The sequence below is a fragment of the Haliotis rubra genome, unplaced genomic scaffold (assembly GCF_003918875.1).
Source record: "Haliotis rubra isolate DU_JTF1 unplaced genomic scaffold, ASM391887v1 Scf832, whole genome shotgun sequence".
NCBI lineage: Eukaryota > Metazoa > Mollusca > Gastropoda > Lepetellida > Haliotidae > Haliotis > Haliotis rubra.
Window position 1 is genome coordinate 4,983 of NW_025767560.1, and position 27,839 is coordinate 32,821.

The window sequence follows — 27,839 nt, forward strand, 5'->3', positions numbered from 1 at the left end:
TACTAGCAATGAGATATACTGTGATAGACACAATCTAGCAAACATTGTATGATAGGTACAGTGTGATAGATACTAGCAGTGAGATATACTGTGATAGACACAATCTGGCAAACATTGTATGATAGATACAGTGTGATAGATACTAGCAATGAGATATACTGTGATAGACACAATCTAGCAAACATTGTATGATGGATACAGTGTGATAGATACTAGCAGTGAGATATACTGTGATAAACACAATCTAGCAAACATTGTATGATAGGTACAGTGTGATAGATAATAGCAGTGAGATATACTGTGATAGACACAATCTAGCAAACATTGTATGATAGATACAGTGTGATAGATACTAGCAATGAGATATACTGTGATAGACACAATCTAGCAAACATTGTATGATAGGTACAGTGTGATAGATACTAGCAGTGAGATATACTGTGATAGACACAATCTAGCAAACATTGTATGATAGGTACAGTGTGATAGATACTATCAATGAGATATACTGTGATAGACACAATTTAGCAAACATTGTATGATAGGTACAGTGTGATAGATACTAGCAGTGAGATATACTGTGATAGACACAATTTAGCAAACATTGTATGATACATGTAGATACAGTGTGATAGATACTGGCAATGAGATATACTGTGATAGACACAATCTGGCAAACATTGTATGATAGGTACAGTGTGATAGATACTGGCAATGAGATATACTGTGATAGACACAATCTAGCAAACATTGTATGATAGATACAGTGTGATAGATACTAGCAGTGAGATATACTGTGATAGACACAATTTAGCAAACATTGTATGATACATGTAGATACAGTGTGATAGATACTGGCAATGAGATATACTGTGATAGACACAATCTAGCAAACATTGTATGATAGGTACAGTGTGATAGATACTAGCAGTGAGATATACTGTGATAGACACAATTTAGCAAACATTGTATGATACATGTAGATACAGTGTGATAGATACTGGCAATGAGATATACTGTGATAGACACAATCTGGCAAACATTGTATCATAGCTACAGTGTGATAGATAATAGCAGTGAGATATACTGTGATAGACACAATCTAGCAAACATTGTATGATAGATACAGTGTGATAGATACTAGCAATGAGATATACTGTGACAGACACAATCTAGCAAACATTGTATGATAGATACAGTGTGACAGTACTTGGGCATGGGATACTGTCTTTAAGTCACTGTGTGGGATATATTGTGTTATAGACACTAGTCGATGAATACTGAAGGCTTTGAGATACTTTGCTGTGGATGCTATCATGATGACTTCTGTTATCTCCACCAACATAACTGTCAGTCTCTGAACTAATCGCGCGCTTACTGTAACAGATACGCTAATCAAAATCTCTTCGGTGCTGCCAACGACGTCAGTTACTGGCAGCGACATCAGCGGCAAAACCTTGGTACGACTGCCGATGAGTTCCCGATGCGAGTAAGGTAACACTGCCTACCGGAATCTGCACGCTAGGGAGGAGAATAGCTCCACGCGACAAGGCAGCACCCCCCAATCGGCATCTCTCACATCCAGGCGTCGGCACAGTCAGAATAATCACGTTACACTCAACACGTTCATCCCTAGACAAGCTTTGTAATGTAGTTCCTGGATTGACCAATGTGCCGTGTGTGATATGTGATGCCTAGAATGACGACACTCACGGAGATTAGAGCAAGGGATGGGAGACCAATGATGACTAATGACAATTCTTCCCTCGTTCGTGAATCAAAGAAACACATCCTGGATAGATGATCAACGACACCACGCCTCCGTCTGCCCCACCCCTGAGCCCCTCCGCGGGGGAGATCCATTGCTACGATCCTGATCTACGGAGCAAGTAGATACCGTGTACAGCTTGGGGAAACAACCTCAGATTGTTTGTGTTTCCACACTATCAGTGATCACACAGTCAGCGTTACGAAATCAGTTTATTGACTTAGTCTGATATTCCAGAAGAAGACGAAGAAGAAGTTGTATTACAGAAATTACTGCTCTTCAAAACAAGTGTTGGCTCTCTTGGTGGCCCACCATCGCACCAATACAGCGACGACCACGACGACGGCATGTTGTCCGCCTTCATCCATCTTCTCAGTGACCACTGGGCAAGCACAACCGCCCTCATCCTCCTAGCAGCAGTATTGTTGAAATCGTATCGAAAGACCAGCCCCCTACCCCCAGGCCCAATTCCTGTTCCCTTTCTTGGCACCATCAGCCTTCTCAGAGGGGGAGACAAACGCAGGGTTTTTCAGGAGATGCGAGAACGCTACGGGGACGTATTCAGCTTCTATATCGGCTCCCGTCTCATCGTCGTCATCAATGGTTTTGCAGCCTTGAAGGAGGCCTTCGTGAAACGAGGGGACGTGTTCTCTGACCGCCCGCACATGTTCACCGTGGACAAGGTTGGACAAGGCCGAGGTAAGAGACGTACTGCAAACGACTCGCTACTAACTAGCATGCTCGTTTCATAAATCCATATCGATCCATCACTTGTAAAAGTGGCATCACGATGGATTGCATGCACAGATTTCGTCACCTACATGCCACCCATCGCTGTAGGGGAGTATAGAATAGGTCACCAATATTCCATGTTCATCGTACGAGTAAAGACTGGAATACAGCGTGGACCGTTGCTCGTATCATCAACCAGTGGTTCTTCTGTATATAAAACGTTTTCAGGTCCCCAAATATCGGAAACAAGACTGTGGCACAAACCAGTGTTTAATCCAGCCTTTTAGCCGACATAGAGAGCAGCGGGCAGTACCTGTTGTAACAGTGTTGGTATAGGTGTGAGGTATGATGTATAATCGTAGTTGTGTGTATTCGGTGAAGTATAGGTGTGAGGTATGATATATAATCGTAATTGTGTGTATCAGGTGAAGTATAGGTGTGAGGTATGATATATAATCCTAGTTGTGTGTATTAGGTGAAGTATATAGGTGAATGATATATATCGTAATTGTGTGAGGTGAAGTATAGGTGTGAGGTATGATATATAATCGTAGTTGTGTGTATCAGGTGAAGTATAGGTGTGAGGTATGATATATAATCGTAGTTGTGTGTATCAGGTGAAGTATAGGTGTGAGGTATGATATATAATCGTAATTGTGTGTATTAGGTGAAGTACAGGTGTGAGGTATGATATATAATCGTAGTTGTGTGTATTAGGTGAAAGTATAGGTGTGAGGTATGATATATAATCGTAGTTGTGTGTATTAGGTGAAGTATAGGTGTGAGGTATGATATATAATCGTAGTTGTGTGTATTAGGTGAAGTATAGGTGTGAGGTATGATATATAATCGTAATTGTGTGTATCAGGTGAAGAATAGGTGTGAGGTATGATATATAATCCTAGTTGTGTGTATCAGGTGAAGTATAGGTGTGAGGTATGATATATAATCGTAATTGTGTGTATTAGGTGAAGTACAGTGTGAGGTATGATATATAATCGTAGTTGTGTGTATTAGGTGAAATATAGGTGTGAGGTATGATATATAATCGTAGTTTTGTGTATGAGGTGAAGTATAGGTGTGAGGTATGATATAAAATCGTAATTGTGTGTATTAGGTGAAGTACAGTGTGAGGTATGATCTATAATCGTAATTGTGTGTATCAGGTGAAGAATAGGTGTGAGGTATGATATATAATCGTAGTTGTGTGTATTAGGTGAAGTATAGGTGTGAGGTATGATATATAATCGTAGTTGTGTGTATCAGGTGAAGAATAGGTGTGAGGTATGATCTATAATCGTAGTTTTGTGTATGAGGTGAAGTATAGGTGTGAGGTATGATATATAATCGCAATTGTGTGTATTAGGTGAAGTACAGTGTGAGGTATGATCTATAATCGTCATTGTGTGTATTAGGTGAAATATAGGTGTGAGGTATGATATATAATCGTAGTTTTGTGTATTAGGTGAAGTATAGGTGTGAGGTATGATATATAATCGTAGTTGTGTGTATTAGGTGAAGTATAGGTGTGAGGTATGATATATAATCGTAGTTGTGTGTATTAGGTGAAGTACAGTGTGAGGTATGATATATAATCGTAATTGTGTGTATTAGGTGAAGTATAGGTGTGAGGTATGATATATAATCGTAGTTGTGTGTATCAGGTGAAGAATATGTGTGAGGTATGATATATTATCCTAGTTGTGTGTATTAGGTGAAGTATAGGTGTGAGGTATGATATATAATCGTAATTGTGTGTATTAGGTGAAGAATATACAGTGTGAGGTATGATATATAATCGTAATTGTGTGTATTAGGTGAAAGTACAGGTGTGAGGTATGATATATAATCGTAGTTGTGTGTATTAGGTGAAGTACAGTGTGAGGTATGATATATAATCGTAGTTGTGTGTATTAGGTGAAGTATAGGTGTGAGGTATGATATATAATCGTAGTTGTGTGTATTAGGTGAAGTATAGGTGTGAGGTATGATATATATCGTAGTTGTGTGTATTAGGTGAAGTATAGGTGTGAGGTATGATATATAATCGTAGTTGTGTGTATTAGGTGAAGTATAGGTGTGAGGTATGATATATAATCGTAGTTGTGTGTATTAGGTGAAGTATAGGTGTGAGGTATGATATATAATCGTAGTTGTGTGTATTAGGTGAAGTATTGGGGGGAGGTATGATATATAATCCTAGTTGTGTGTATCAGGTGAAGTATAGGTGTGAGGTATGATATATAATCGTAGTTGTGTGTATTAGGTGAAGTATAGGTGTGAGGTATGATGTATAATCGTCATTGTGTGTATCAGGTGAGATATAGGTGTGAGGTATGATACATAATCGTAGTTTTGTGTATTAGGTGAAGTATAGGTGTGAGGTATGATATATAATCGTAGTTGTGTGTATTAAGTGAAGTATAGGTTTGAGGTATGATATATAATCGTAGTTGTGTGTATTAGGTGAAGTATAGGTGTGAGGTATGATATATAATCGTAGTTGTGTGTATTAGGTGAAGTATAGGTTTGAGGTATGATATATAATCGTAGTTGTGTGTATTAGGTGAAGTATTTGGGGGAGGTATGATATATAATCGTAGTTGTGTGTATCAGGTGAAGTATAGGTGTGAGGTATGATATATAATCGTAGTTGTGTGTATTAGGTGAAGTATAGGTGTGAGGTATGATAAATAATCATAGGTGCGTGTGTTGTGTTTGGTTTAAGTGTGGAGCATTATATATCTAGGGATTAAAGCCCGAATCACTTATAACCACACAGAGACATTTCGGGAAGAGCACTTTGTGTATGGACAGGTATTTACAATTTAATTATCAATTCTCGATTACTGCACTGTACACTCATGGTACTATGCAACCATAAATATCATCAGCTTCAAAGAAACTTAACACTTATTCTGGCGTAAATGTGAAAAATAAACCTGGGTTTTGTAAAAACATTACTGCGAGGACCAGGGTGCCGTTGTACAAAAACAACCTTAGCCCTGAGGTGATCGTAAGTCCCATGCCTCAGTATAGACTTAACACAGTCTTGGCGCTAAGGTTGTTTGGTACAAGGGCCCCCTGGCTATTTAGAAACACACTATATGGCAGTTGAGAATATGTCTGGCCCAGGATCCGGTTTTCTTTTAACAGAAAATTGTGGTATTAGTTTACGGATATGATTGCCCCGTGTCGCAGATTCCAGTAACTCGGAGAATAGTATTTATGCCCCACCAATCGCACCAATGCTGGAATCAACTAATAGCATCCATATCATTACAGCCGCCCACCACTGTATCCTCTAAGTCCTGTAACCAGATCCCGCGGTAAGGCTACTTAAAGGCGGTATTTCACACTCCCAGCCGGCTCCTGTAATCAATAGTCAGCAGTAGCTGCCTTTCTCTTATTGAATACATTTTACTTATAGGTAGCCTTAAATTGTGCTTGTTACATTTTATCTTCACGTGTTGTAATCACTGAACACATGAGTAATTACTTAAACACCTTCAAGACTTCTTTGTGGATATATTCATGATCATTTTACAATATTATTCATGATAATAACGTCACTCATAGCTGAGTATTTCTTCATTGATGAGTAAAACCAATATATTAAGTATTTCAAGGTCATATTTACATGTCATAAATATATCACAAATATATATCGGAATAATGATATAGGATATTTTTTTCTTGGCTGAGGAAATTGTTTGTTTTCCTGAGTACCTTGCGGTCAGAGCTCCACATGTATTCTAAGGTCTTCGAATTCCCTGACGACTGCCATTCTCTGAATGCCTCATTCTTGAAGAAGATACTTTTTTGTGTTGCCTTTAATGTAGCTCATCCAGCACATAGACAAACAATTCACACATCCACTAGCTGTATCACGTTTGGTTTATCTCAGACTACCATGAGCATATACGTCCATCACATCAGTGTACTGTATCGAGACCACATTATATGGGTCCTTATAACAGTGTCCCACTGGCTTGGTGCATAGGTGCCGGTCTTATTTTTGTCAATTTGAATGGGTGAATGAATCGCATAGCACTCCATCTGTGTGAGACCTGGTTTTAGAACTTTGTTGTGAATTGTATTGAAGTGTTCAATAGTGATCACATCATGTAATAGGAGGCAGCGATATTCTGGTTTCTGTTCTGTCCTGGGTATCTGAATACAGAACTACCAGTCGAAGTAAACTTAGGCTGAGTATTATTCGTTACACTGCTATACTGAGTCTCAGTTATTTAGACTGACAGAACTACATGCTTGGCCGTTGGTGGTAAAGTCTTCAGCTGAATTTCAGCAATTCCGACCATACAAGAATGTACCTCTTTTTGGCTGGGTCGTAAATTGTAACAGTTCACTGACAAGACTTAGCGTGAATGGTGGACATAGTACAGTCTCGAGATCAAATGTGGCTACAAAGATGGATTTGTCCTTCAGAGCAAGGAGCTTTGATCTATATATAATTGTTTCATCACAGTCTCACAGTCCTGTGTAATCCAGTAATTCTTGCTGAACTGACCCACGTTCTTTTTCTCTGTAGTATCTCTGTGACAGGGAGCAATGGTCCTTCTTTGGTACATTTGGTGCACCTTTCTTTGTACAGTCTTTGTACAGTTCGTACAGTTCTTGATATTTAATGCCGATGCCCAAATCCCCAGTTTGTATCTAGCAAGGTGAAGTGAGCATCAACTGTTGGGAACGATTCTATGTGCTCTCGGACCTTCTTCACTGTACCCGTGGATCCTGGTTAGAATTGGTCTTCAGTAGCCCATGCTTGTTGTAAGAGGCGACCTACGGGATCAGGTGGTCAGGCTCGCTGACTTGGTTGATACATATCATCGGTTCCCAATTGCGAAGGTCGATACTCATGATGCTGATCACTGGAATGTCTGGTCCAGACTCGATTATTTACATACCTCCGCCATACAGCTGGAATATTGCTGAGTGCTGCGTTAAATAACAAACCAACCAACCAATCAATCATTGTACCTATGGCAGTCTTGTTATGTGGCTTCTGGTGTCCGCCGTTTCAGTCACAGCAAATATTCCCCGGTTCGTATTTTGCAGAAAGACGACTAAACGAGGATTCACCTAAAAAAAGTTTTGCAGCCATTGTGTCGCCGTCTATCAAGTTGAAAGGTGTATATTCTGTGAACTTGGCGTTTTTTCATCTTCATCTGCGTATGTGCGAGCCCTCGTTTCTGTTGTGTTTGAGTCAATGAAGTCATGTGTATGAATATACGCTCCAGAATGTTTTAAACATACTTTGACGGGTTTTTTTTAGAGAACACTTGTACCTACATTTAGAACAGTCGACTACTTGCACAGATGTAGCCCTCGTGGTTTTCCCTCCCTGATTCACATATACCAGTCCAGAGAGTCTCAAGTGCTTGTATTTATTTTTGATCCAGGTTTCAGTGGTAGCTCGACATTTCCTAAAATCTGGCCGACTTTGGAGGAGTGTTGAAAGCTGCTGACTTTCTTCCTTGCTTTTAGGGGTCATAATTGGCGAATGATGTTCCCTGAGTTGAGGCACAAGTAGAGACAGTAATTTGTGTTGATGTACATGGCATAGTCCTGCAATCGATGTACATGCCAGTACAATTTGTTTCTTATTCTCGATTCTTTGGGCCGTTGACGTAAAATGTAGGATGAAAAGCTTTGTTGTAAAATATGCAAACATTTTGCCAGTGACACTTGAGGAAATTTGCAACTCTGTTGAAAAATAGACGACCGGACGCAGATTTTCTACTTAAAGCAATTAATCCTACCATTTCTTGAGATTACTGTTCTCCTTGCAAGGTCAGTTTCATCTTCATTGTCGCACCTTAAATCGATCACCTTGCATATACCTGAAATCAGAGTATAAAAGTAAGAGACTGCGTCTGGTATACAACACGAACATTCAATGATTTAGACATTTTAGGTCAATTTCAAATATTATTGACAGTCTCTGTGGAACTTTTAACCAGCCAAACCAGCATGTGAAATGCAATCATTTTACCACGATCGTATGTGCCACATTTAAGTGAGTGAGTTTTGTTTTACGCCGCCGCCGTTTTACGTTTCACGTTTACGCAACATTCCAGCTATATGGTGCCGGTCTGTACATGATCGAGTCTGGACCAGACAATCCAGTGGTCATCAGCATACGCAATTGGGATACGACGTGTCAACCAAGTCAGCGGGCCTGGCCACCTGATCCCGTTAGTCGCCTTTTACGACAAGCATGGGTTACTGAAGATCAAGTCCAACCCGGATCTTCACGGGGTTTTGTACAGATATGTCCAAGCTGTTTCAGTGGTACTTCTGTTCAGTAAATTCTTCCAAATACACACACTTTGGAAAATTGCACCTAAAAATACACTAACCTTGGCCAGTTAGACTAACAACTAGTCTCTGAAATGAACATATTTTACAGGAAGAAAGCTCAAAGTGAAAACAACATATAATGAAAAGGAGCCCTGAGCGGCTGTGGAAATCTAGACATGCCACATTTTCTAGACTTGGACTTTCTTGGATATATTTGCTTCAGAGTCTGTATGACAGACACACGTTGTACACAACTAGGAGAGGCTCAGTTATATATGGAAACATCAGGAGGCCAGTAATTAAGACCATCTGACCCGGGGAGAGGTCCTTGTAGTATCAGCTATAAGTCTAAGGAACCAGCATATTTCATTAGCAGATCAGTTGTTTTGACCAGTAAGGGTACCAAACAATATCCATCTGAGGCGGCTTCTACCAGTAAGGGGTTTATGGCATGAGGATATCAAGCGTGGCTAGTGCAGTTGAGCAGGACTAAATAGAGGAAGTAGTATAACAGAACCTGTTGTGTACTGGGTTCAGTGTAGGTTTCAGGTACTATGTTTGAGTCATAGTTGTGTGTATTGGGTTTGGTATATATGTGAGGCACCATGTATATGATCATAGTTGTGTGTATTGGGTTTGGTATATATGTGAGGCACCATGTATATGATCATAGTTGTGTGTATTGGGTTTGGTATATATGTGAGGCACCATGTATATGATCATAGTTGTGTGTATTGGGTTTGGTATATATGTGAGGCACCATGTATATGATCATAGTTGTGTGTATTGGGTTTGGTATATATGTGAGGCACCATGTATATGATCATAGTTGTGTGTATTGGGTTTGGTATATATGTGAGGCACCATGTATATGATCATAGTTGTGTGTATTGGGTTTGGTATATATGTGAGGCACCATGTATATGATCATAGTTGTGTGAATTGGGTTTGGTATATATGTGAGGCAACCATGTATATGATCATAGTTGTGTGTAGTGGGTTTGGTATATTGAGGCATGTGAGTATATATGTGACCATGTATATGATCATAGTTGTGTGTATTGGGTTTGGTATATATGTGAGGCACCATGTATATGATCATAGTTGTGTGTATTGGGTTTGAGTATATATGTGAGGCACCATGTATATGATCATAGTTGTGTGTATTGGGTTTGGTATATATGTGAGGCACCATGTATATGATCATAGTTGTGTGTATTGGGTTTGGTATATATGTGAGGCACCATGTATATGATCATAGTTGTGTGTATTGGGTTTGGTATATATGTGAGGCACCATGTATATGATCATAGTTGTGTGTATTGGGTTTGGTATATATGTGAGGCACCATGTATATGATCATAGTTGTGTGTATTGGGTTTGGTATTATATGTGAGGCACCATGTATATGATCATAGTTGTGTGTATTGGGTTATTATAGATGTGTGGAATCATGTATATAGTCATAGTTTATGAACTGGGTTTAGCACAGGGGTGATCCATCAGATACAATCATAGATTTGTGCACAGGATTTACCATAGGTGTGACGTGTGTGATACAATCATAGATGTGTGTACCGGGTTAAATAGAGGTGTGATACAATCACGGGTGATTGTATCGAGTTAAGTGGAGGTGAGATGTGTGTGATACACTCATAAATATGTGAACCTTGTTAGGTACAGGTGTGAGGTGTATGATACAATCATAAATATGTGTACCTTGTTAGGTAAAGGTGTGAGGTGTATGATACAATCATAAATAGGTGTACCTTGTTAGGTACAGGTGTGAGGTGTATGATACAATCATAAATAGCTGTACCTTGTTAGGTACAGGTGTGAGGTGTATGATACAATCATAAATATGTGTACCTTGTTAGGTACAGGTGTGAGGTGTATGATACAATCATAAATAGGTGTACCTTGTTAGGTACAGGTGTGACGTGTATGATACAATCATAAATATGTGTACCTTGTTAGGTACAGGTGTGAGGTGTATGATACAATCATAAATATGTGTACCTTGTTAGGTACAGGTGTGAGGTGTATGATACAATCACATATGTGTGTACCGGGTTATGTATAGGTGTTACGTGTGTCATACAGTCATAGTACAGGGTGCAGCATTGGTATGAAGTATGAATAAATCATAGTACAGGGTGCAGCATTGGTATGAGGTATGAAGAAATCATAGTTAAATGTGTGGGGTGATATGTGAGGTATCAGAGAGGTGACGTGGGATAAATGGAGGGGAGGGGGGGCGGCTATGACGCTGTGTAAACGTGTAGAAGGGAGAGCGATGCACAGCAGTGGCAGAATCAATCAACACTTATGTTCGAACTGCTGATAATGTAATCCAGTGCATAACTTTCGTAACTCCGTTGAAATATTTATGAGAGGGTAGCATCAATCTCACGACCTCGAAGATAGTGGTGTGTTAAAAAACGATGAATAGGCCTCGTATATCAGGTCCCTATCTGGACAGCCGAGCCATGTTTTACGTCTAACCAGGGCGGGGGTAGGCTTTGGGATGGTGCTTGTCGGGAAGCTGACATGGATGCACGGATGGGGCTGGGTGGGGACGAGATCGGTGTTTATGAAGGGGAATGGTGGAGGGTTGGACATTTTAATCATTTTATGTTGTTTTAAGGGGTGATGGGTAATGTGGTTTTAATTGGGTGGAGTTGGTGAGATTGTAAGGATGTTGAAATAGTGGTTTGAAGACACATAGCATGTTGTGGAATGGGGATGGTGAAAGTGATGGGGTCGATATTGTTTTGGGAAAGGCTAAAGTGATAGATGGAATAGAAGACAGCCGCGGTGAAAAGCATGCGTTAGGCGACATGTTTCAGATTTAGCCAAGAGGTGTCGGACTTATATCTTTGTTTTGTGGGAGTATAGATCTCAAACAATTCAAGTACATCTATGTGTGTAGTGGGAAGATAGATCTCAAACAATTTAAGCACATATGTGTATGTAGTGGGAAGAAAGATCTCAAACAATTCAAGTACATCTATGTGCGTGGTGAGAAGATAGACCCCAAAAATTAGAAGTACATCTATGTGCGTGGTGAGAAGATAGACCCCAAAAATTAGAAGTACATCTATTTATGTAGTGGGAAGAAAGATCTCAAACACTTCAAGTATATCTATGTATGTAGTGGGAAGATAGATCTCAAACACTTCAAGTACATCTATGTATGTAGTGGGAAGATAGATCTCAAACAGTTTAATCACATATGTGTATGTAGTGGGAAGATAGATCTCAAACAATTTAAGCACATATGTGTATGTAGTGGGAAGAAAGATCTCAAACACTTCAAGTACATCTATGTGCGTGGTGAGAAGATAGAGCCCAAGCATTTCAAGTACATCAATGTATGTAGTGGGAAGATAGATTTCGAACACTTCAGCTACATCTATGTGTCTAGTTGGAAGATCGATTTGCTTTTCTGTTTGTCATCCAGGGCCCCGTTCCTCAAAGCGATCGTAGCGCTACGACAGCCGTAAGTCTATGTTAAAGTATGGGAGTTACGATCACCTTAGCGCTACGATCGCTTTGAGGAACGGGGCCCAGGACCTCAGTACGGATTCGACAAGCATGGGTTACTGAAGATCAATTCTACCCCGGATCTTCACGGGTTTAAGCGTTTCAAGGTTGAAGAGATGATATTAAGTTAATCTACTGATAACATGGAAAGAGTCATAGGTAATCACGTGCAAAGTTGGGCCTACGTACTTAGACCTGCAGGTTAAAGACACCAGAATGCCCATATATAGGGCAAACCATGTGGGCAAAATACAAATTCAATACTGAACACTCGCTAAAGTCAAAGCTAAGACCTCAAAACTGGGTTAATCTGCAGTGTGTTGTGATTAAGTGAACGAGTGAGTGAGTTTAGTTTTACGCCGCTTTTAGCAATATTCCAGCAATATCATAGCGGGGGGCACCAGAAATGGGCTTCACACATTGTACCCATGTGGGAATCGAACCCGGGTCTTCGGCTTGACGAACGAACGCTTTAACAACTAGGCTACTCTAACGTCCCTTGTGATAAAGAGCAACCATGACGAAACGTTCTTTTGGATCGAGTCGGCTGGCCTGAAAAGTGAAACAGAAAACAGTGCATTGAATAGCACTGTACAACACCTTATCAGCGGATACCAAGCGTTGGCACAAACATAATGACTTCAGCGACATGATGGCGTGTCTAGTTTTAATACCGTCGTCGTTATGATTATGGTTTTAACTGATATATCCATATATGGCACGAACCATCGCTCATGCTTGTTTATACCTAACAGTAGAACGCGGTCGAATGAGATTGTTAGTGGTATAACATTTTTGAAAATATACTCTCCCAAAAAAGAAACGTATCATGAAAATAGCAATTTCATGTAGCAATGAATGAAAACGTGATTCATTTTACAAAAGGTTTTGCTCTGTTTATGAGTCCTATGGTGTTTATGTTTTGAAACATTACAATAAAACGCACCATCCGTAAAATACCCGTATTTAACAGCATGATTTTCAATTTCGGCGTGTAGTGTCACAGAATACACAATTCACATGCAATGCACGTGAAAGTTGGGGATCAGATAGTCTCAATGATGGGTATAAAAGATTGATCGCTGTCTGTCGATTATTCACTGTATTTGGAATATTGTTGACGAACGCAAAATGCCACGTCTAAGTGAAGCCGTCATATCGCCATTGGTTTGCTTGAAGCTGGCCAGTCTCAACGTGCAGTTGCCCGACGCATGAATGTTCACCAAAGCACCATTTCACGGCTCTGGGAGAGATATCGCCGGCAGAATGCGGTAGCAGATGCCCCTCGTAGTGGGCGACCTCGAGCGACCCCGGCGCAGGATCGCTACATCCGGGTACATCACCTGCGTCATCGAACAGCTACAGCGACTAGTACCGCTCGACAAATACCCGGATTGAGGAGGTTTTCTGCACAGACCGTCAGGAACAGGTTGAGAGAGGCTGGTTTACGTGCCAGAAGACCGTATTTTGGCCCTGTGCTTCGACAACAACATCGTCGACATTGTTCAATGGTGCACCAACGTTCAGGCCTGGAACCTACCGAATTGGCGTAGAATCTGGTTCAGTGATGAATCACGATTTCTGTTGGAACGACGCGATGGAAGAATGCGGGTGTACAGACGTCGACGTGAACGTTTCGCCGACGCTTGCGTTTCCCAGGTGGACAGATTCGGCCGGGGCAGTGTTATGATGTGAGGAGCGATCACCTGCCGTAGGAGAAGTGATTTGGTGATGATCCAGGGCAACCTGACAGCTCAACGGTACTGTGACGAAATCCTACGCCCACACCTCCTTCCAATCATTGATCGCTAGAGGGAGTTGTTTCAGCAGGACAATGCCAGGCCCCACACAGCACGTCAAACTAGAGACAGTATCAATGTGCTCCCCTGGCCCCCAAGATAACCAGACTTAAACCCGATCGAGCATCTGTGGGACGCCCTGGACAGACGGGTGCGACGCCGTAACCCTCAGCCCCAGATACTTCAGCCCCTCGCACAGGCACTACAGGCAGAGTGGGCTGCGATTGGGCAACACGAGATTCTGAGACTTATTCGTTCGATGCCGAGGCGATGCCGTGCAGTTCTGGATGCCCACGGTGGTCACACGAGGTATTGACTTCAGCGCCACCACACGTTTCCATGTGACACTCAAACTGACTTTCCTCGAGTTGGTGCCAAAGTGCCAAAGTGTGCAATTTCGCTATATTTCATTGACTCATAAAGCCTACAAGATGTTTCAAAATAAGCATAAAAATACAGTTGAAATTCCTATATGCGTTTCGTTGTTGGGAGAGTATATTTCGAAAGCACCAGGGCCTCCTTTCACAAAGCACTAAGGTGATCGTAAGTCACTTATGTAACCTTAGTGCAATGTTAAAGAATGGGAGTTAAGGTTAACCTAAGTAAAGTTTTTTTCGTGAAAGGAGCCCCAGGTGTGTACTTTCTTTTGTACGCCAGTCTACGTCATGAATCGCCATTCTATATTATCAGATGCTTTATGAGCAAAACGCCAGGAACGCCTGGGCCCCGTTCGTCATACCGATCGTAGCGCTACGACAGTCGTAAGTCTATGTTAAAGTATGGGAGTTACGATCATCTTAGCGCTACGAGCGTTTTGTGGAACGGGGCCCAGGTTTGGTAATTGTTAGGGGTAAAGCAATGAGTGAGTAACATATAGATCAACAGTGCCTGCATCATCGTGGTAACCACACACTCATGCTGATAGGATAGTCACATCATGCAGCCTGGCTGTCGCATAACGCCCCAGGAGCATCAATGATTTGCAGTCGAACGAGGCTGGCGGCGGCTTTAAGCAACATTCAATTAGTCGCTCCAAATCCCACGGCCAGCTTCTGGATGTTTACTCATATACGATATCTCCGAAAACAAACAGAGAGAAAGTAACGCCTTCCTTTGTGCAGCAATGATAGCGTGTATCTGAGTTGGAATCTACTCGAGATGTGGAATTCATGAAAACATGAACTCTTGTTAACCAGCAATATTCCTTATCAAGCCACAGAACCGCGGCAGAGTCACTATGCTGTGTTGACTTGTTGTGGAGAACGTTAGGGTAACCCCTTGAGTCTTAGGTCCATCAACAGTCTGTAACGACACACTGCAGCCTGTACGTATCTCGCTTGTATTTCCCTGCATGGTTCCACTCCAGCAGTATTTAGTCTCATGATGGCGCAAAAGCAGTTAGCAATATCAAGCTACACAAGCCGGTCGGCTTGACACGCTTAGGCGTGCAAAATACGTGTAGATAATTGACAGAAATGTTATACTTGTGTTAAAAAACACATCTCTGTCAGCCAGATTGTGTATGTCTACCACCGGTTCATGTTTTAACAAAACAGGGTTGTTCAGCTGCCTGTTGACAGCCAGAGGCTGTGTTACCGGTGGAAGTGGAGCGAGCCGCACCTTCCTGCCAGTAACAACATCACAAGAAGTCGCCGTGCTGCTGAGGGAGTGAATGTTCCGTAACGCCGCAGTGCTCAATTTAACGTAGAAATGATCATCTGAGAGAGGTGGAGTCACAACCAGTGTCAGTGAAAATAACGGAACTTGGATTTTACGAGGCCATCCCTCGTTGAAGGGCGATTTCACCAAAAGCCAGTGTAGCCACCTCTCTCTCCTCCCCTCATATACACGCCCAACCCCCCTTCCCTACATCACATGTTTTACCAGCCAATACGTATTACATACAGCTAAACAGATTACAAACGTACACCCTTCCTACACATGCCATACGATCATACACGCGTTATGAAAAGGTCATACACTTAAAATAAATTACCATTATCCGTCAAAAAGAGGCAATATTTTATACAGATATCATATCACTTTTCACACTTGATATATCACCTTAGATGTTATGAAGACCCATTATCGTCATAAAGACTTCAAATCGTATTTCACGCAATTTCAGCAGGCTCTCAACATACGCATTTCATTACGTCATACGTATCAGATATCGCCATTAGCTCAACATAGAAATGTGTAATAAAGTCAGGCACATGGTATCTAGACGATTCCGAACGTACGTACGTTGTAGACGACAGAAATAACATATCACGTCAACCATACATAACCTGCACATTGAGGCGCCATGTTGGCCGAGATTCAACCATTCGTGATTCGTTAGACACATGACTTGCTTCTCAATTATTCATGCAACAAAACAAACAATACCTGGCTTCTGAAGAATTCAAAGGGAATAGTTAACAGTATTTTTATACCGTTTAAAGTTTGAAGTCTCGTCAACACACAAATACTTTTGCGAAGTCTTCATCATACGCAGGCATGGTGCATTTGCTTTGAAAATAGAAGCCTTCTAGTATGGCTGATTGAACAAAAGGTTATGACCAGGTTATGATTCTCAATGACAACAGAGATGGAAGAGTAGCATGGAAGAGTAGCATCCGAGTTGAGGTCCCTGAATTAGTTTACTCCATAGCTTTGTAAAGAAACCCGATTTAGTGACGTTTGTTTGCCTGTTGTTTAACGCCCAACTTGGCACTTGTCCAGCTATATGATCGCGATCTGTAATTGTCTGGACCAGGCAAACCAGTGACCGTCATCATCAGTATCTATCGACTCATTGGGAATACGGTGACCAGGATCAACCAAGTCATCGAGCCTGACCACTCGATCCTGTTAGTTGCATCATTCGACAAACATGGGTTGGTGAAGACCACTTCTAACCAAGATATCGAGTCTGGACCAGACAATCCTGTGATCAACAGCATGCGTCAGCTACGTCAGCGGGCCTAACCACCCGACTATCTTTTATGTAAGCCACCTAGTGTTAATGTGATGATTGCGATTGTAATAAATGTCCCCTTTCACGTCGAGGATGGGACACACCAGCCCCACCCCCTACCCCAACCCCATCATCTCCGTCCCTCTTTTTCATAGCCATGTATGATTTGTGATCTGAGAGCTGACACGGTTCAAATATGTCAAAAATGAAGCATACAACTTTATGGATACAATGTTATGGATAACAACTAGTTTATTGCATAGAGCGACGTTTCGACGTAGATTCTTGCACTGTTATCAAGCTAAACTTCGCTCTATGCAGTAAACTAGTTGTTATCCATAAAGTTGTATGCTTCATTTTTGATTCACCAACTTCTAGAATGCCGATCAAACAATTCAAATATATCGATTTCTACCAGATCCCTGTACCAGTTTTCTGTACTTAACGTTGTATTTTCCTGTAGGTATTGTGAACACGTCAGGCAAGGTATGGAAGGAACAACGCCGCTTCACGCTCGCCGCTCTGAGACAGTTCGGCTTCGGGAAAGCATCCTTCCAGGACAAGGTCCAGGAGGAGGTAGAAGCATTTATTACCGTGCTGGATCACCACGCTGGGGAAGACGTGGACCCCCAGGGCATCATCCAGACTGCCATTGCTAATGTTATATCATCCATAGTCTTTGGGGAAAGGTTCAGCTACGATGACCCGCTGTTTGAGAAATTCCTGGAAATATTTGACGAGAACATGAAACTTGTTGGTGGAACCTCCATACTGAACTTTTTCCCGATATTCCAGTATTTGCCTGGTGACATTTTTAAGTTTAACAAAGTCCTTAGCAACGTGGCGTTTGTGCAGACCTTCATCCGTGACACTGTGCAGCGGCATATCGAGAACCTGGACACGCTGAACATCCGGGACTTTATTGACGCCTACCTGAAAGAAATGCAGGAGGAGGCAGATGATCCTGAAACAACACTCAACTGTGAGTAGACGTAGACACAATTGTGAGTGGACGTAGACTCAACTGAGAGTAGACGTAGACTCAACTGAGAGTAAACGTAGACTCAACTGAGAGTAGACCTAGACTCCACTGAGGGTAGACGTAGTCTCAACTGAGGATAGACGTAGACTCAAGTGAGAGTAGACGTAGACTCAACTGAGAGTAGACCTAAACTCAACTGAGAGTAGACGTAGACTCAACTGAGAGTAGACGTAGACTCAACTGAGGGTAGACGTAGACTCAACTGAGAGTAGACGTAGACTCAACTGAGGGTAGACGTAGACTCAACTGAGAGTAGACGTAGACTCAACTGAGGGTAGACGTAGACTCAACTGAGAGTAGACGTAGACTTAACTGAGGGTAGACGTAGACTCAACTGAGGGTAAACGTAGACTCAACTGAGAGTAGACGTAGACCCAACTGAGAGAGGGGGAGAACTGAGGGTAGACGTAGACTTAACTGAGGGTAGACGTAGACTCAACTGAGGGTAAACGTAGACTCAACTGAGAGTAGACGTAGACCCAACTGAGGGTAGACGGAGACTCAACTGAGGGTAAACGTAGACTCAACTGAGAGTAGACGTAGACCCAACTGAGGGTAGACGGAGACTCAACTGAGGGATAGACGTAGACTCAACTGAGAGTAGACGTAGACTCAACTGAGGGTAGACGTAGACTCAACTGAGGGTAGACGTAGACTCAACTGAGGGTAGACGTAGACTCAACTGAGGGTAGACGTAGACTCAACTGAGGGTAGACATAGTGTGGGAACAACTGCCTGAAGACGACTCAGTGTTGGTATGCATAGATTCCCAGCTGTGAGTGGGTGAGGACACCCCATTAGTAGCTAGACATACAATTTTCCACAGATGGAGTAGATATTGTTTAACACCACTCGATCTTTTACATGCATTCCTACTGAGACTCAATGCTTCGGTCATAAGGGTACTTCATGTGTTTCAGTTATTGTACTTGCATGTACATTATGTATGAGTATATACCGTACTTAGAAATTTAAGTACTTCCGTATCTTTTATGTCACTATACTTACGACACTACATCTGTCAGGGCATCTCATAATGTATAGACTTTATTAATTTCATGTGATCGTGAGTACTTTAGCGTCTTTTGACAAGTACATAGCTACTACGATGTCCAGCTTTAAATAAACCAAACATTGTTGGCGAGTTTGAAACGTTCATGGTAGTTGCAAGAAACTTCTACTCTACATTGTCCGTAACCGTCAACGTAAATGATTATTTTTTCTTTTCAGATGAGCAGTTGGTCAAAGTGATCGGGGATTTGTTTGTAGGTGGAACAGAGACAACTTCCACGACCATCAGATGGGCAATCATCTTCCTTGTGCGCAATCCGGAAGTACAACAGCGCATGCGTGATGAGATAGACCGTCATGTGGAACGTGCAAGACAGCCGAGTGTTTCCGACAAGCCCAACTTGCCCTACACCGAGGCTACAATCCTTGAGATCCAGCGGTGCGCTGATATTGCCCCATTCTCAGTGGCCCATGGCACCCTACAGGACGTCACGTTCAGGAACTATTTAGTCCCTCGGAACAGCATTGTCATCCCAAATATTCACTCAGTACTGGCTGACCCTGAACTCTGGGTCCACCCGTCCGACTTCCGGCCTGAGCGGTTTCTTGATGATACTGGCAGTGTCACCAAACCAGAGCATTTTATTCCATTCTTTATGGGTAGGTACCGACTATTATTTTGTCCCAAACACAAAGTTATGTATAAGATTAAGGCTGTGAAAAAAGGTACCCTTGATTATTTTCCTCTGCATTTCAGAGAGGAAACAGGTTATGTAGGGACCGCATGGGAAGAACATGGAATGAGGGTCATTATTTTTATTGGTGAATGTAAATTCAATATGCCATTTTGTGTGACTTACATGATGTCGGGGGAGACTTTGGACTCACATGTCACAGATGTAAGGACTGTGTCGAAAGTCTTCTTGGTATTCCACAGAGACGAATGTAACATAGAATGGTAAAAAAATTGTCCTTTAATCGTAGGATCGATGTTGGTGTCTTTATGAGCAGGTGATACATCAATCAAACCATCGCTGTATCAATCAACTCGGTCCATCCTGGAACTGTTCTGCTAGAATTACTGGGTTCAGCTGATCGGTTCACGACATCGCAACGGTTTAACATATTAGGACATTTATCTGACATCGTTAAGTATAGAGATTAAGGAGGTTGCTGGTTATGTATAAAGGTTCTACGGTCTGACGTTACATCATGTCTTAATGCTAATTAGTATGTTATGTGTGAAGTTGAGAATTGTCTCTGTTTAATGAGATATGCAGAACAAATCTTAAATCAAATAATTCATAAAGCATATAAAAACAAGTATTGTGACGAAGAAATCTGTTTCTAAAGTTAAACATTTGTAGCCAAAAACGTTAAAAAACTACTCGTGATCCGGGAACTACCGAGAGTTAGTAAGCAGAGGTGCCCTAAGGTAATCTGACGTGACCTGATCATAGCGGAGCCATATTGGTAGCTAACTTGTGTTCTCCGTTGCATCACCAGACAATAGACCGATGCAAATGTTGATGCAAAATGACCTTATTCACATTCGTGCACATCAATAAGGAGGTCGTGCTTAGTTGAAATAGTTTTGACAGCAAGTACGAAACGCGAGGTCGATCTATCGAGCGAAGACGATCAATCAGATGTCAATACGTAAAGACTCATTTTTTCAAATTTGCAACACAAAACATTCTTTTCGATTCGGTACAAATAAGCTTTATTTAGACTAGTTGTTATGCTGATATTGTTTACTTATTTCCAACTTAAGTTTTCTCAGATGAAAATCATGAAACGATGGGAAGAAAGCTTGGTGCCAGCTTGGTACGGGTATAGTACTCTTTGGATACACGTCAACAATGGTAGGGAACTTGGTCACAGTGAGAGTGGAGTCATTGTGATTTTAGCATCAGCAAGGGAAGGGTAAGGTAGGGTAAATGGCTTGTATGCCTACAAAATGAATATTACAAGAGAGTTGAATTCACATTTACTTACATTAGGTTTCCATCAGTAACAAGTAAATATTAGACGGGGTAAGAACGGGGTATGATTCGTCCAATATGGACAGTGAATCGGAATTGGATGTGTCTTTGAACATATCTGAAACATCACCGCCATTGAAACATTACCATAGCCCGCAAGGAGCCCCGACATGAACCCCATCAAACATTTTGGGGACTGTCTGGGACGCCAAGGTTGAGTTAGAGATCCTCCTGTTAAATCTGAAGGATTTGACGTAGTCACTAAGAGGAATGACAAATGCTGAGAATTCGACGCTTGATTGGCAGTATGAGGAGGATACTAGCAGATGTTATCTGTGTGAGGGGTGAAACACCAAGTGTTGACTTGATCACCAATTCACTGTCCAGGTTGGACGAATCATACCCAGTCTACTCCATTTTGCGATTGGGAATTACTTGTGACAATGAGTGAATTTTCCGTTACATCAATTTCGTAATCACAAAGTTTCTGTGACATAAGAAATTATGAAATTGATATGGACGCTTTTTTTCGCTGATAAAACAGCACATCCTTTATGATAAAAGTGGATAAACACTAATCGGAACACATTGTATTATTTTTACACTTCTTTATGGGGTCAATTGTCACAATATACCGATTATGCATCATAAAGGATTCATTTCGTACCAACTAATGGTTTAACATGACTCTATCGGTCGCTTTCTGAACATCATAATATTTACTTGTTACTGATGGAAACCTAATGAAAGTAAATGTGAATTCAACTCTCTTGTAATATTCATTTTGTAACATATGTTATATTTGGGATGGGACTCAACCCAACAAAAGTACTAGAATCTGTACTTTACAGATGTAATCCCAAATATAACATATGTTACATTTGACCACTTTCTAAATGGCATTGTGTATTTCATAATATTCATTTTGTAGGCTTACAGGCCATTTACCGTACCTCCCTTGTTGATGCTAAAATCACAAAGACTCTGTGACATATCGCAAAGTTTCCGTCGCAAAAATCACAAAGACTCCACTCTCCCTGTGACCAAGTTCCCTACCAGTGGTCAATGCGTGACGTTGCCTCTCATTCAAATCTCAAGTGGTATCGCCCCTATTATAGTGGTGACAGGTTGTCAATAAGTAGTTTAGTTTCACCAAAAATGGGCTTCACGCATAGTACGCATGTGGGGAATCGAACCTGGGGTCTTTGGCGAACGCTTCAAACTCTGGGCTACCCCACCTCCCCGGGAATAGTAATACCTAGAAATATAATGAACAGGAACCGAGATTCAAACCACAATCATAGGTTTCTGATTTGTCCAATGGTCACAACTCAGGAGAACGAATTGCAGTAAATCAGTCACACACGTCTCACTCCCAGCATAACCTTTAAGAAAGTTGGAAATGAAAGTTGACGTTTATCCTACTAAAACTTGCCAGGACTGTCTGAACCCTTTTAAATCAACGGGAAATTCTTTGACTGTCTTTATTGATTCTCCCAATACAAATATATGAAGAATGTATAATAGATGTTTAAAACACGGGAAACAGTGCGTTGCTTTTAACACGTTGTTGGAAAAGCATTTCCTTTTGTCTATAACCAGTCACATCTCTTTGATGGCGATCTTGTTTAAGAAATGGCTAAAGATCGTGGTGCATGATCTATGGATGACAGACAGACAGGTAGACAGTTTATTCAGCGAAAGGGCCAAACTCCCATGTCGGTAAGTTGGCTGCATGAATTACGAATGTCAGTGAATCGATCCAGCTCTTTGCTTTTAGGCTTTCTATAAGTATAGCATTTTCAGATGAAATGAGTTTGAGACTTGATACACTGTTGGAGATACATACTTCTGAGCTGAATAATGCTCAAATAAGCAAAACATCAATCATCTTCAATAAAACATATTCCACTTTCTGTCAATATTTACATAGTGGTTCGGTGTATGGGACATTTTTGTATCTCCCAAAATCTGCAATTTAAATCTTCTGCATCTGAAACGAGTCATACATTGTCTCAGATGTACAGGGATAGGGAGTTTAAAATATTTTCTTACATTTAACAGGTGTGTTATACAATAATGCACCGGGACTCTTAATAGAAATACATCATGATTGTTGAAGGTTCTCCAATAATCTTTGTTTACAAAGGTGAAAACATATCTTCACATCACCAACTCTTTGTTTAATAATTTCTTTATTTTTGTTGCATTTATACATAGTTGCACATTTCGCTACATTTGCCAGCTTTTGTGTTAATCATGCATATCCAAATCCTATTTTAAACAAAATATTTTTGATATGAGTAGCCCGTGTGGAGCGACCAGAATCGTCCAGTGATCTGAGCTTTAAATAGCATTTGTGATCATCCGATAGATGAGAGACTTGTTGACACTGTTGCACAAGTATATATATACTGAAGACAGGTAGTATATAGGAATTATTAATTTTAAATATTCATGCACTCTGATTTTATTAAATATGTCTGGCCTGACTTTGGCGGTCACATTCAAATGTTATTTTGCGTAGATAAGGGTGTAAATGTTATGGTGATCAGAACAACCCCAGTCATATTGACCACCAAAGTGTTAAGCTGCTTTGTTGGGCTATGTATTGACCGGACAAGAAACTTGCAGAAAACAAACAAAAGGCATCTGCATTCCCTTTTTATCGAGCTGAAGCGCCGTGATACAAATGAATCACTGTTAACACGGCGTTACATCCGTAGTCACTATCTCACCAGTATCCTGAATGCTCGATTCTTGGATTATTTTCAATTGGTGTCAGAGAATGTGCGTTCAGAGACATGCGAATAGTCTGGCGTGTGCTGGACTTGAGGGATGAAAGTTCACCGAGGCAGCGCTTTGACCCACTTGTAAATGCCAGTTGCACATGCTAGTCTTTTAATCGAGACATACATACGTGACATACTTGAAGGCCATGCCACAGGCAGACAGTTCCTCATGATACCACGACACTCGCAAAACGATATGACTGACATTTAAATACGACGGAACAAACATATGATAATAAACGTAATAATGGATAAATAACACGTAAAAGCATTGCTCCGAAGAAATGTTATTTTAAATGAAACAGTGGTATGTGGTTGGTGTGTAATTACTTGTGCGTTCAGCAGATTCCTGTGGTGTCAGACTGGATCTCTTCAAATTGATGCAAATCGCCATGCATGCTACTTAACCGTTATTATGATATCACGCTGTTGTTCTACACTTCATTCTGATCCAGATATTTACAGGTCATTTTGTATTCGTAAAATCAACACAACTTTAGTTCAACAGGAAAGATAACAGATGATATAGGTGTGAGTGAGTGAGTGAGCTAAGTTTTACGTAAACACTCAGCAATATTCCAGCTATATGGCGGTGGTCTGTAAATAATCGAGTTTGGACCAGTCAATCCAGTGATCAACAGCATGAGCATCAATCTGTGCAACTGGGGTATGATAACATGTGTCATCCAAGTCAGCGAGCCTTACCACCCGATCCCGTTAGTCGCCTCTTACGACAAGCATGGGTTGCTGAAGACCACATTCTAACCCGGGTCTTCACAGGCTGAGGATTTAGGGAAATCATACTCATGTACAAATGTTCCTAGACAGAAATTCACTAACAGTTCTATTCTCAACGTGCATTTTAACAGGTAAACGTGACGCAATGTTGGGTTATCTGTCTAACGCCATTGTACAGGTCATATTATCCGCCAAACAACATTTTGCGGAAATAGTTTCTGGCTACTGAACCTAACGCGTATCATCATTTACCAAATATCGTTCTTTTGAATACTTACTGGCTGCAGATCGCCAAGCATTATCTACCAAATACCAATCTTTTGAAATTGAAACCATTTGCTGCACGTCACCATGCGTGTTAATCGTCACTACCGCTATTCTCCGTTCTTGCTGCATGCCACCATGCGTGTTAATCGTCACTACCACTATTCTCCGTTCTCGCTGCACGTCACCATGCATGCGTGTTAATCGTGTTATTCTCCGCTCTCGCTGCACGTCACCATGCGTGTTAATATTCACTACCACTATTCTCCGTTCTTGCTGCACGTCACCATGCCTGTTAATCGTCACTACCACTATTCTCCGTTCTCGCTGCACGTCACCATGCGTGTTAATCGTCACTACCACTATTCTCCGCTCTCGCTGCACGTCACCATGCGTGTTAATCGTCACTACCACTTTCTCCGCTCTCGCTGCACGTCACCATGCGTGTTAATCGTCACTACCACTATTCTCCGCTCTCGCTGCACGTCACCATGCGTGTTAATCGTCACTACCACTATTCTCCGTTCTCGCTGCACGTCACCATGCGTGTTAATCGTCACTACCACTTTCTCCGCTCTCGCTGCACGTCACCATGCGTGTTAATCGTCACTACCACTTTTCTCCGATCTCGCTGCACGTCACCATGCGTGTTAATCGTCACTACCACTATTCTCCGCTCTCGCTGCACGTCATCATGCGTGTTAATCGTCACTACCGCTATTCTCCGTTCTCGCTGCACGTCACCATGCATGCGTGTTAATCGTGTTATTCTCCGCTCTCGCTGCACGTCACCATGCGTGTTAATATTCACTACCACTATTCTCCGTTCTTGCTGCACGTCACCATGCCTGTTAATCGTCACTACCACTATTCTCCGTTCTCGCTGCACGTCACCATGCGTGTTAATCGTCACTACCACTATTCTCCGCTCTCGCTGCACGTCACCATGCGTGTTAATCGTCACTACCACTTTTCTCCGCTCTCGCTGCACGTCACCATGCGTGTTAATCGTCACTACCACTATTCTCCGCTCTCGCTGCACGTCACCATGCGTGTTAATCGTCACTACCACTATTCTCCGTTCTCGCTGCACGTCACCATGCGTGTTAATCGTCACTACCACTGATCTCCGTTCTTGCTGCACGTCACCATGCCTGTTAATCGTCACTACCACTATTCTCCGTTCTCGCTGCACGCCACCATGGGTGTTAATCGTCACTACCACAATTCTCCGTTCTCGCTGCACGCCACCATGCGTGTTAATCGTCACTACCACTAATCTCCGCTCTCGCTGCCGGCCGCCATGCATGCGTGTTAACTGTCACTAACACTAATTCTCCGTTCTCGCTGCCAGTCGCCATATACGTTTATTGTTGCTACCACCGTTCTTGTTTGTAGGTCGTCATGCGTATTTATTGTCACTTCCACTATTATTCGTTCTTGCTTCAGGTCGCCGCGTATGTTTGGGGGAGTCACTGGCACGGATGGAGCTGTTCCTCTTTATATCCGCCCTGGTTCAGAGGTATGACATTCGGGCTGCTTCGAACGGCCAGCTACCAAGCCTGGAGGGCCAAGTCGGCTTGACCTATACCCCGCCGAACTACACAGTCCGAATGGTCAGGAGATCCTAGACCCACAAAGATATAGCAGTGTGAAACCAAAAGGCTGTCGCAGCACATGACGTCTTTGTTGGTTAACACTGCATTCAGCAAAATCCCAACTAAATGACGGCGGTATGTTGATATTCGACACTGGACCAGACGTCCCAGTGAATGATATGATGAGCATTTGGGATACGATGGGGCACGGTGACATGCATCAACAAAGTCAAAGATACTGACCCACTTTATTCCGTCAGTCGACAAGTTTAAGTTTATGAGGAGAATTCCAACTGTTTCCATTGGGAGTTCCCAAGCAACCAATTCCGCCGCAAACACAGCATCGCCATCAAATAACTTCAAAAACAGCGAAAACATTTCGAAAACTACGTACGTTGTGCTACAGAGTATGAGTGTACTTTGGAAATGGGACCTCATCTTTCACGTCCAGGCTGATTATGCCAGCCACACTACTGCCCTTGTAGATGAAGGCCGTGATATGGACAGCTCATGTTATACACATGCCTTGACTAAGGCCAAACACTTCATGGTTACGGGTCCAAGCTCTATGTACATGTTTGTCATACGTTGCCTGTTGCTGTGAGACTTTCTTAGGTATACTGTAGGTCATTAACAAAAGGGACGTTACTCTCACTCATATAGCCAAATGAGGCCCTAACTCATACTGTAAGTAAATAACCCACTCGCTCATACTGTAACTACGTGGGTCCTACAGCTATACAGGTCTCGACTGAGTACTTGCATTATGTCGATACCATACCAGTAAAAGACCCATATATTAATGTAACACATGAAAACCATATAGCTGCGCACATTTACCAAGTTCTTCGTGAAACCATTCGGTCGTTCTTGTTTCAATGATTATTACTATCTCCCCTTAAATATTCTCTTTCACTTGTACGTCACATGTTATCTATGTTTATACATCTATTGTAACATTTGCGACATTTCACCGTTACAAATGCTCTCTGAAGTCAAATCCTTTATCTGGAAACGATGAAATGTCAGCATTTTCCGAGTTTTATCAAGACTTAATATGTCTAAGATATCGAAACGGACGTGGGTGAGAGTGAAAACCTATTCTGGCTCATTAATGTGAAAAGAAAAATTCAGATGGGATGCGAAACCTCGCGCAAAGACTATATGAAAAATGTTCCTGTGCATTAAACCTTAATAATATTTAGTAGAAACACATGAACAATGCACAGCTTTCAATGCGAAACTCGTGTTCCATTATCAGTGCGGGGTTTTACAAGC

The 27,839-nt window shown here is 41.8% G+C and overlaps 1 protein-coding gene across 1 annotated transcript; it reads left to right on the forward strand.

Annotated features, from left to right (window-relative positions):
• The first annotated feature begins 1,466 nt into the window (after positions 1-1,466).
• LOC124262364 (cytochrome P450 18a1-like) lies at positions 1,467-27,476 on the forward strand. Its single transcript, XM_046696850.1, has 4 exons — positions 1,467-2,467; positions 17,595-18,113; positions 19,404-19,844; positions 26,413-27,476. Exons 1-4 carry the CDS (start codon positions 2,116-2,118, stop codon positions 26,592-26,594), a joined length of 1,494 nt encoding a protein of 497 aa, XP_046552806.1. The 5' UTR covers positions 1,467-2,115; the 3' UTR covers positions 26,595-27,476.
• Positions 27,477-27,839: the final 363 nt, after the last annotated feature.

Bases quoted from the DNA above. Each gene is read 5' to 3' on its own strand.
- LOC124262364 (XM_046696850.1), top strand. From the start codon at position 2,116: ATGTTGTCCGCCTTCATCCATCTTCTCAGTGACCACTGGGCAAGCACA. The intron at 2,468-17,594 runs GTAAGAGACGTA...ATTTTCCTGTAG, and splicing joins CAAGGTTGGACAAGGCCGAG to GTATTGTGAACACGTCAGGC. The intron at 18,114-19,403 runs GTGAGTAGACGT...TTTTCTTTTCAG, and splicing joins TCCTGAAACAACACTCAACT to ATGAGCAGTTGGTCAAAGTG.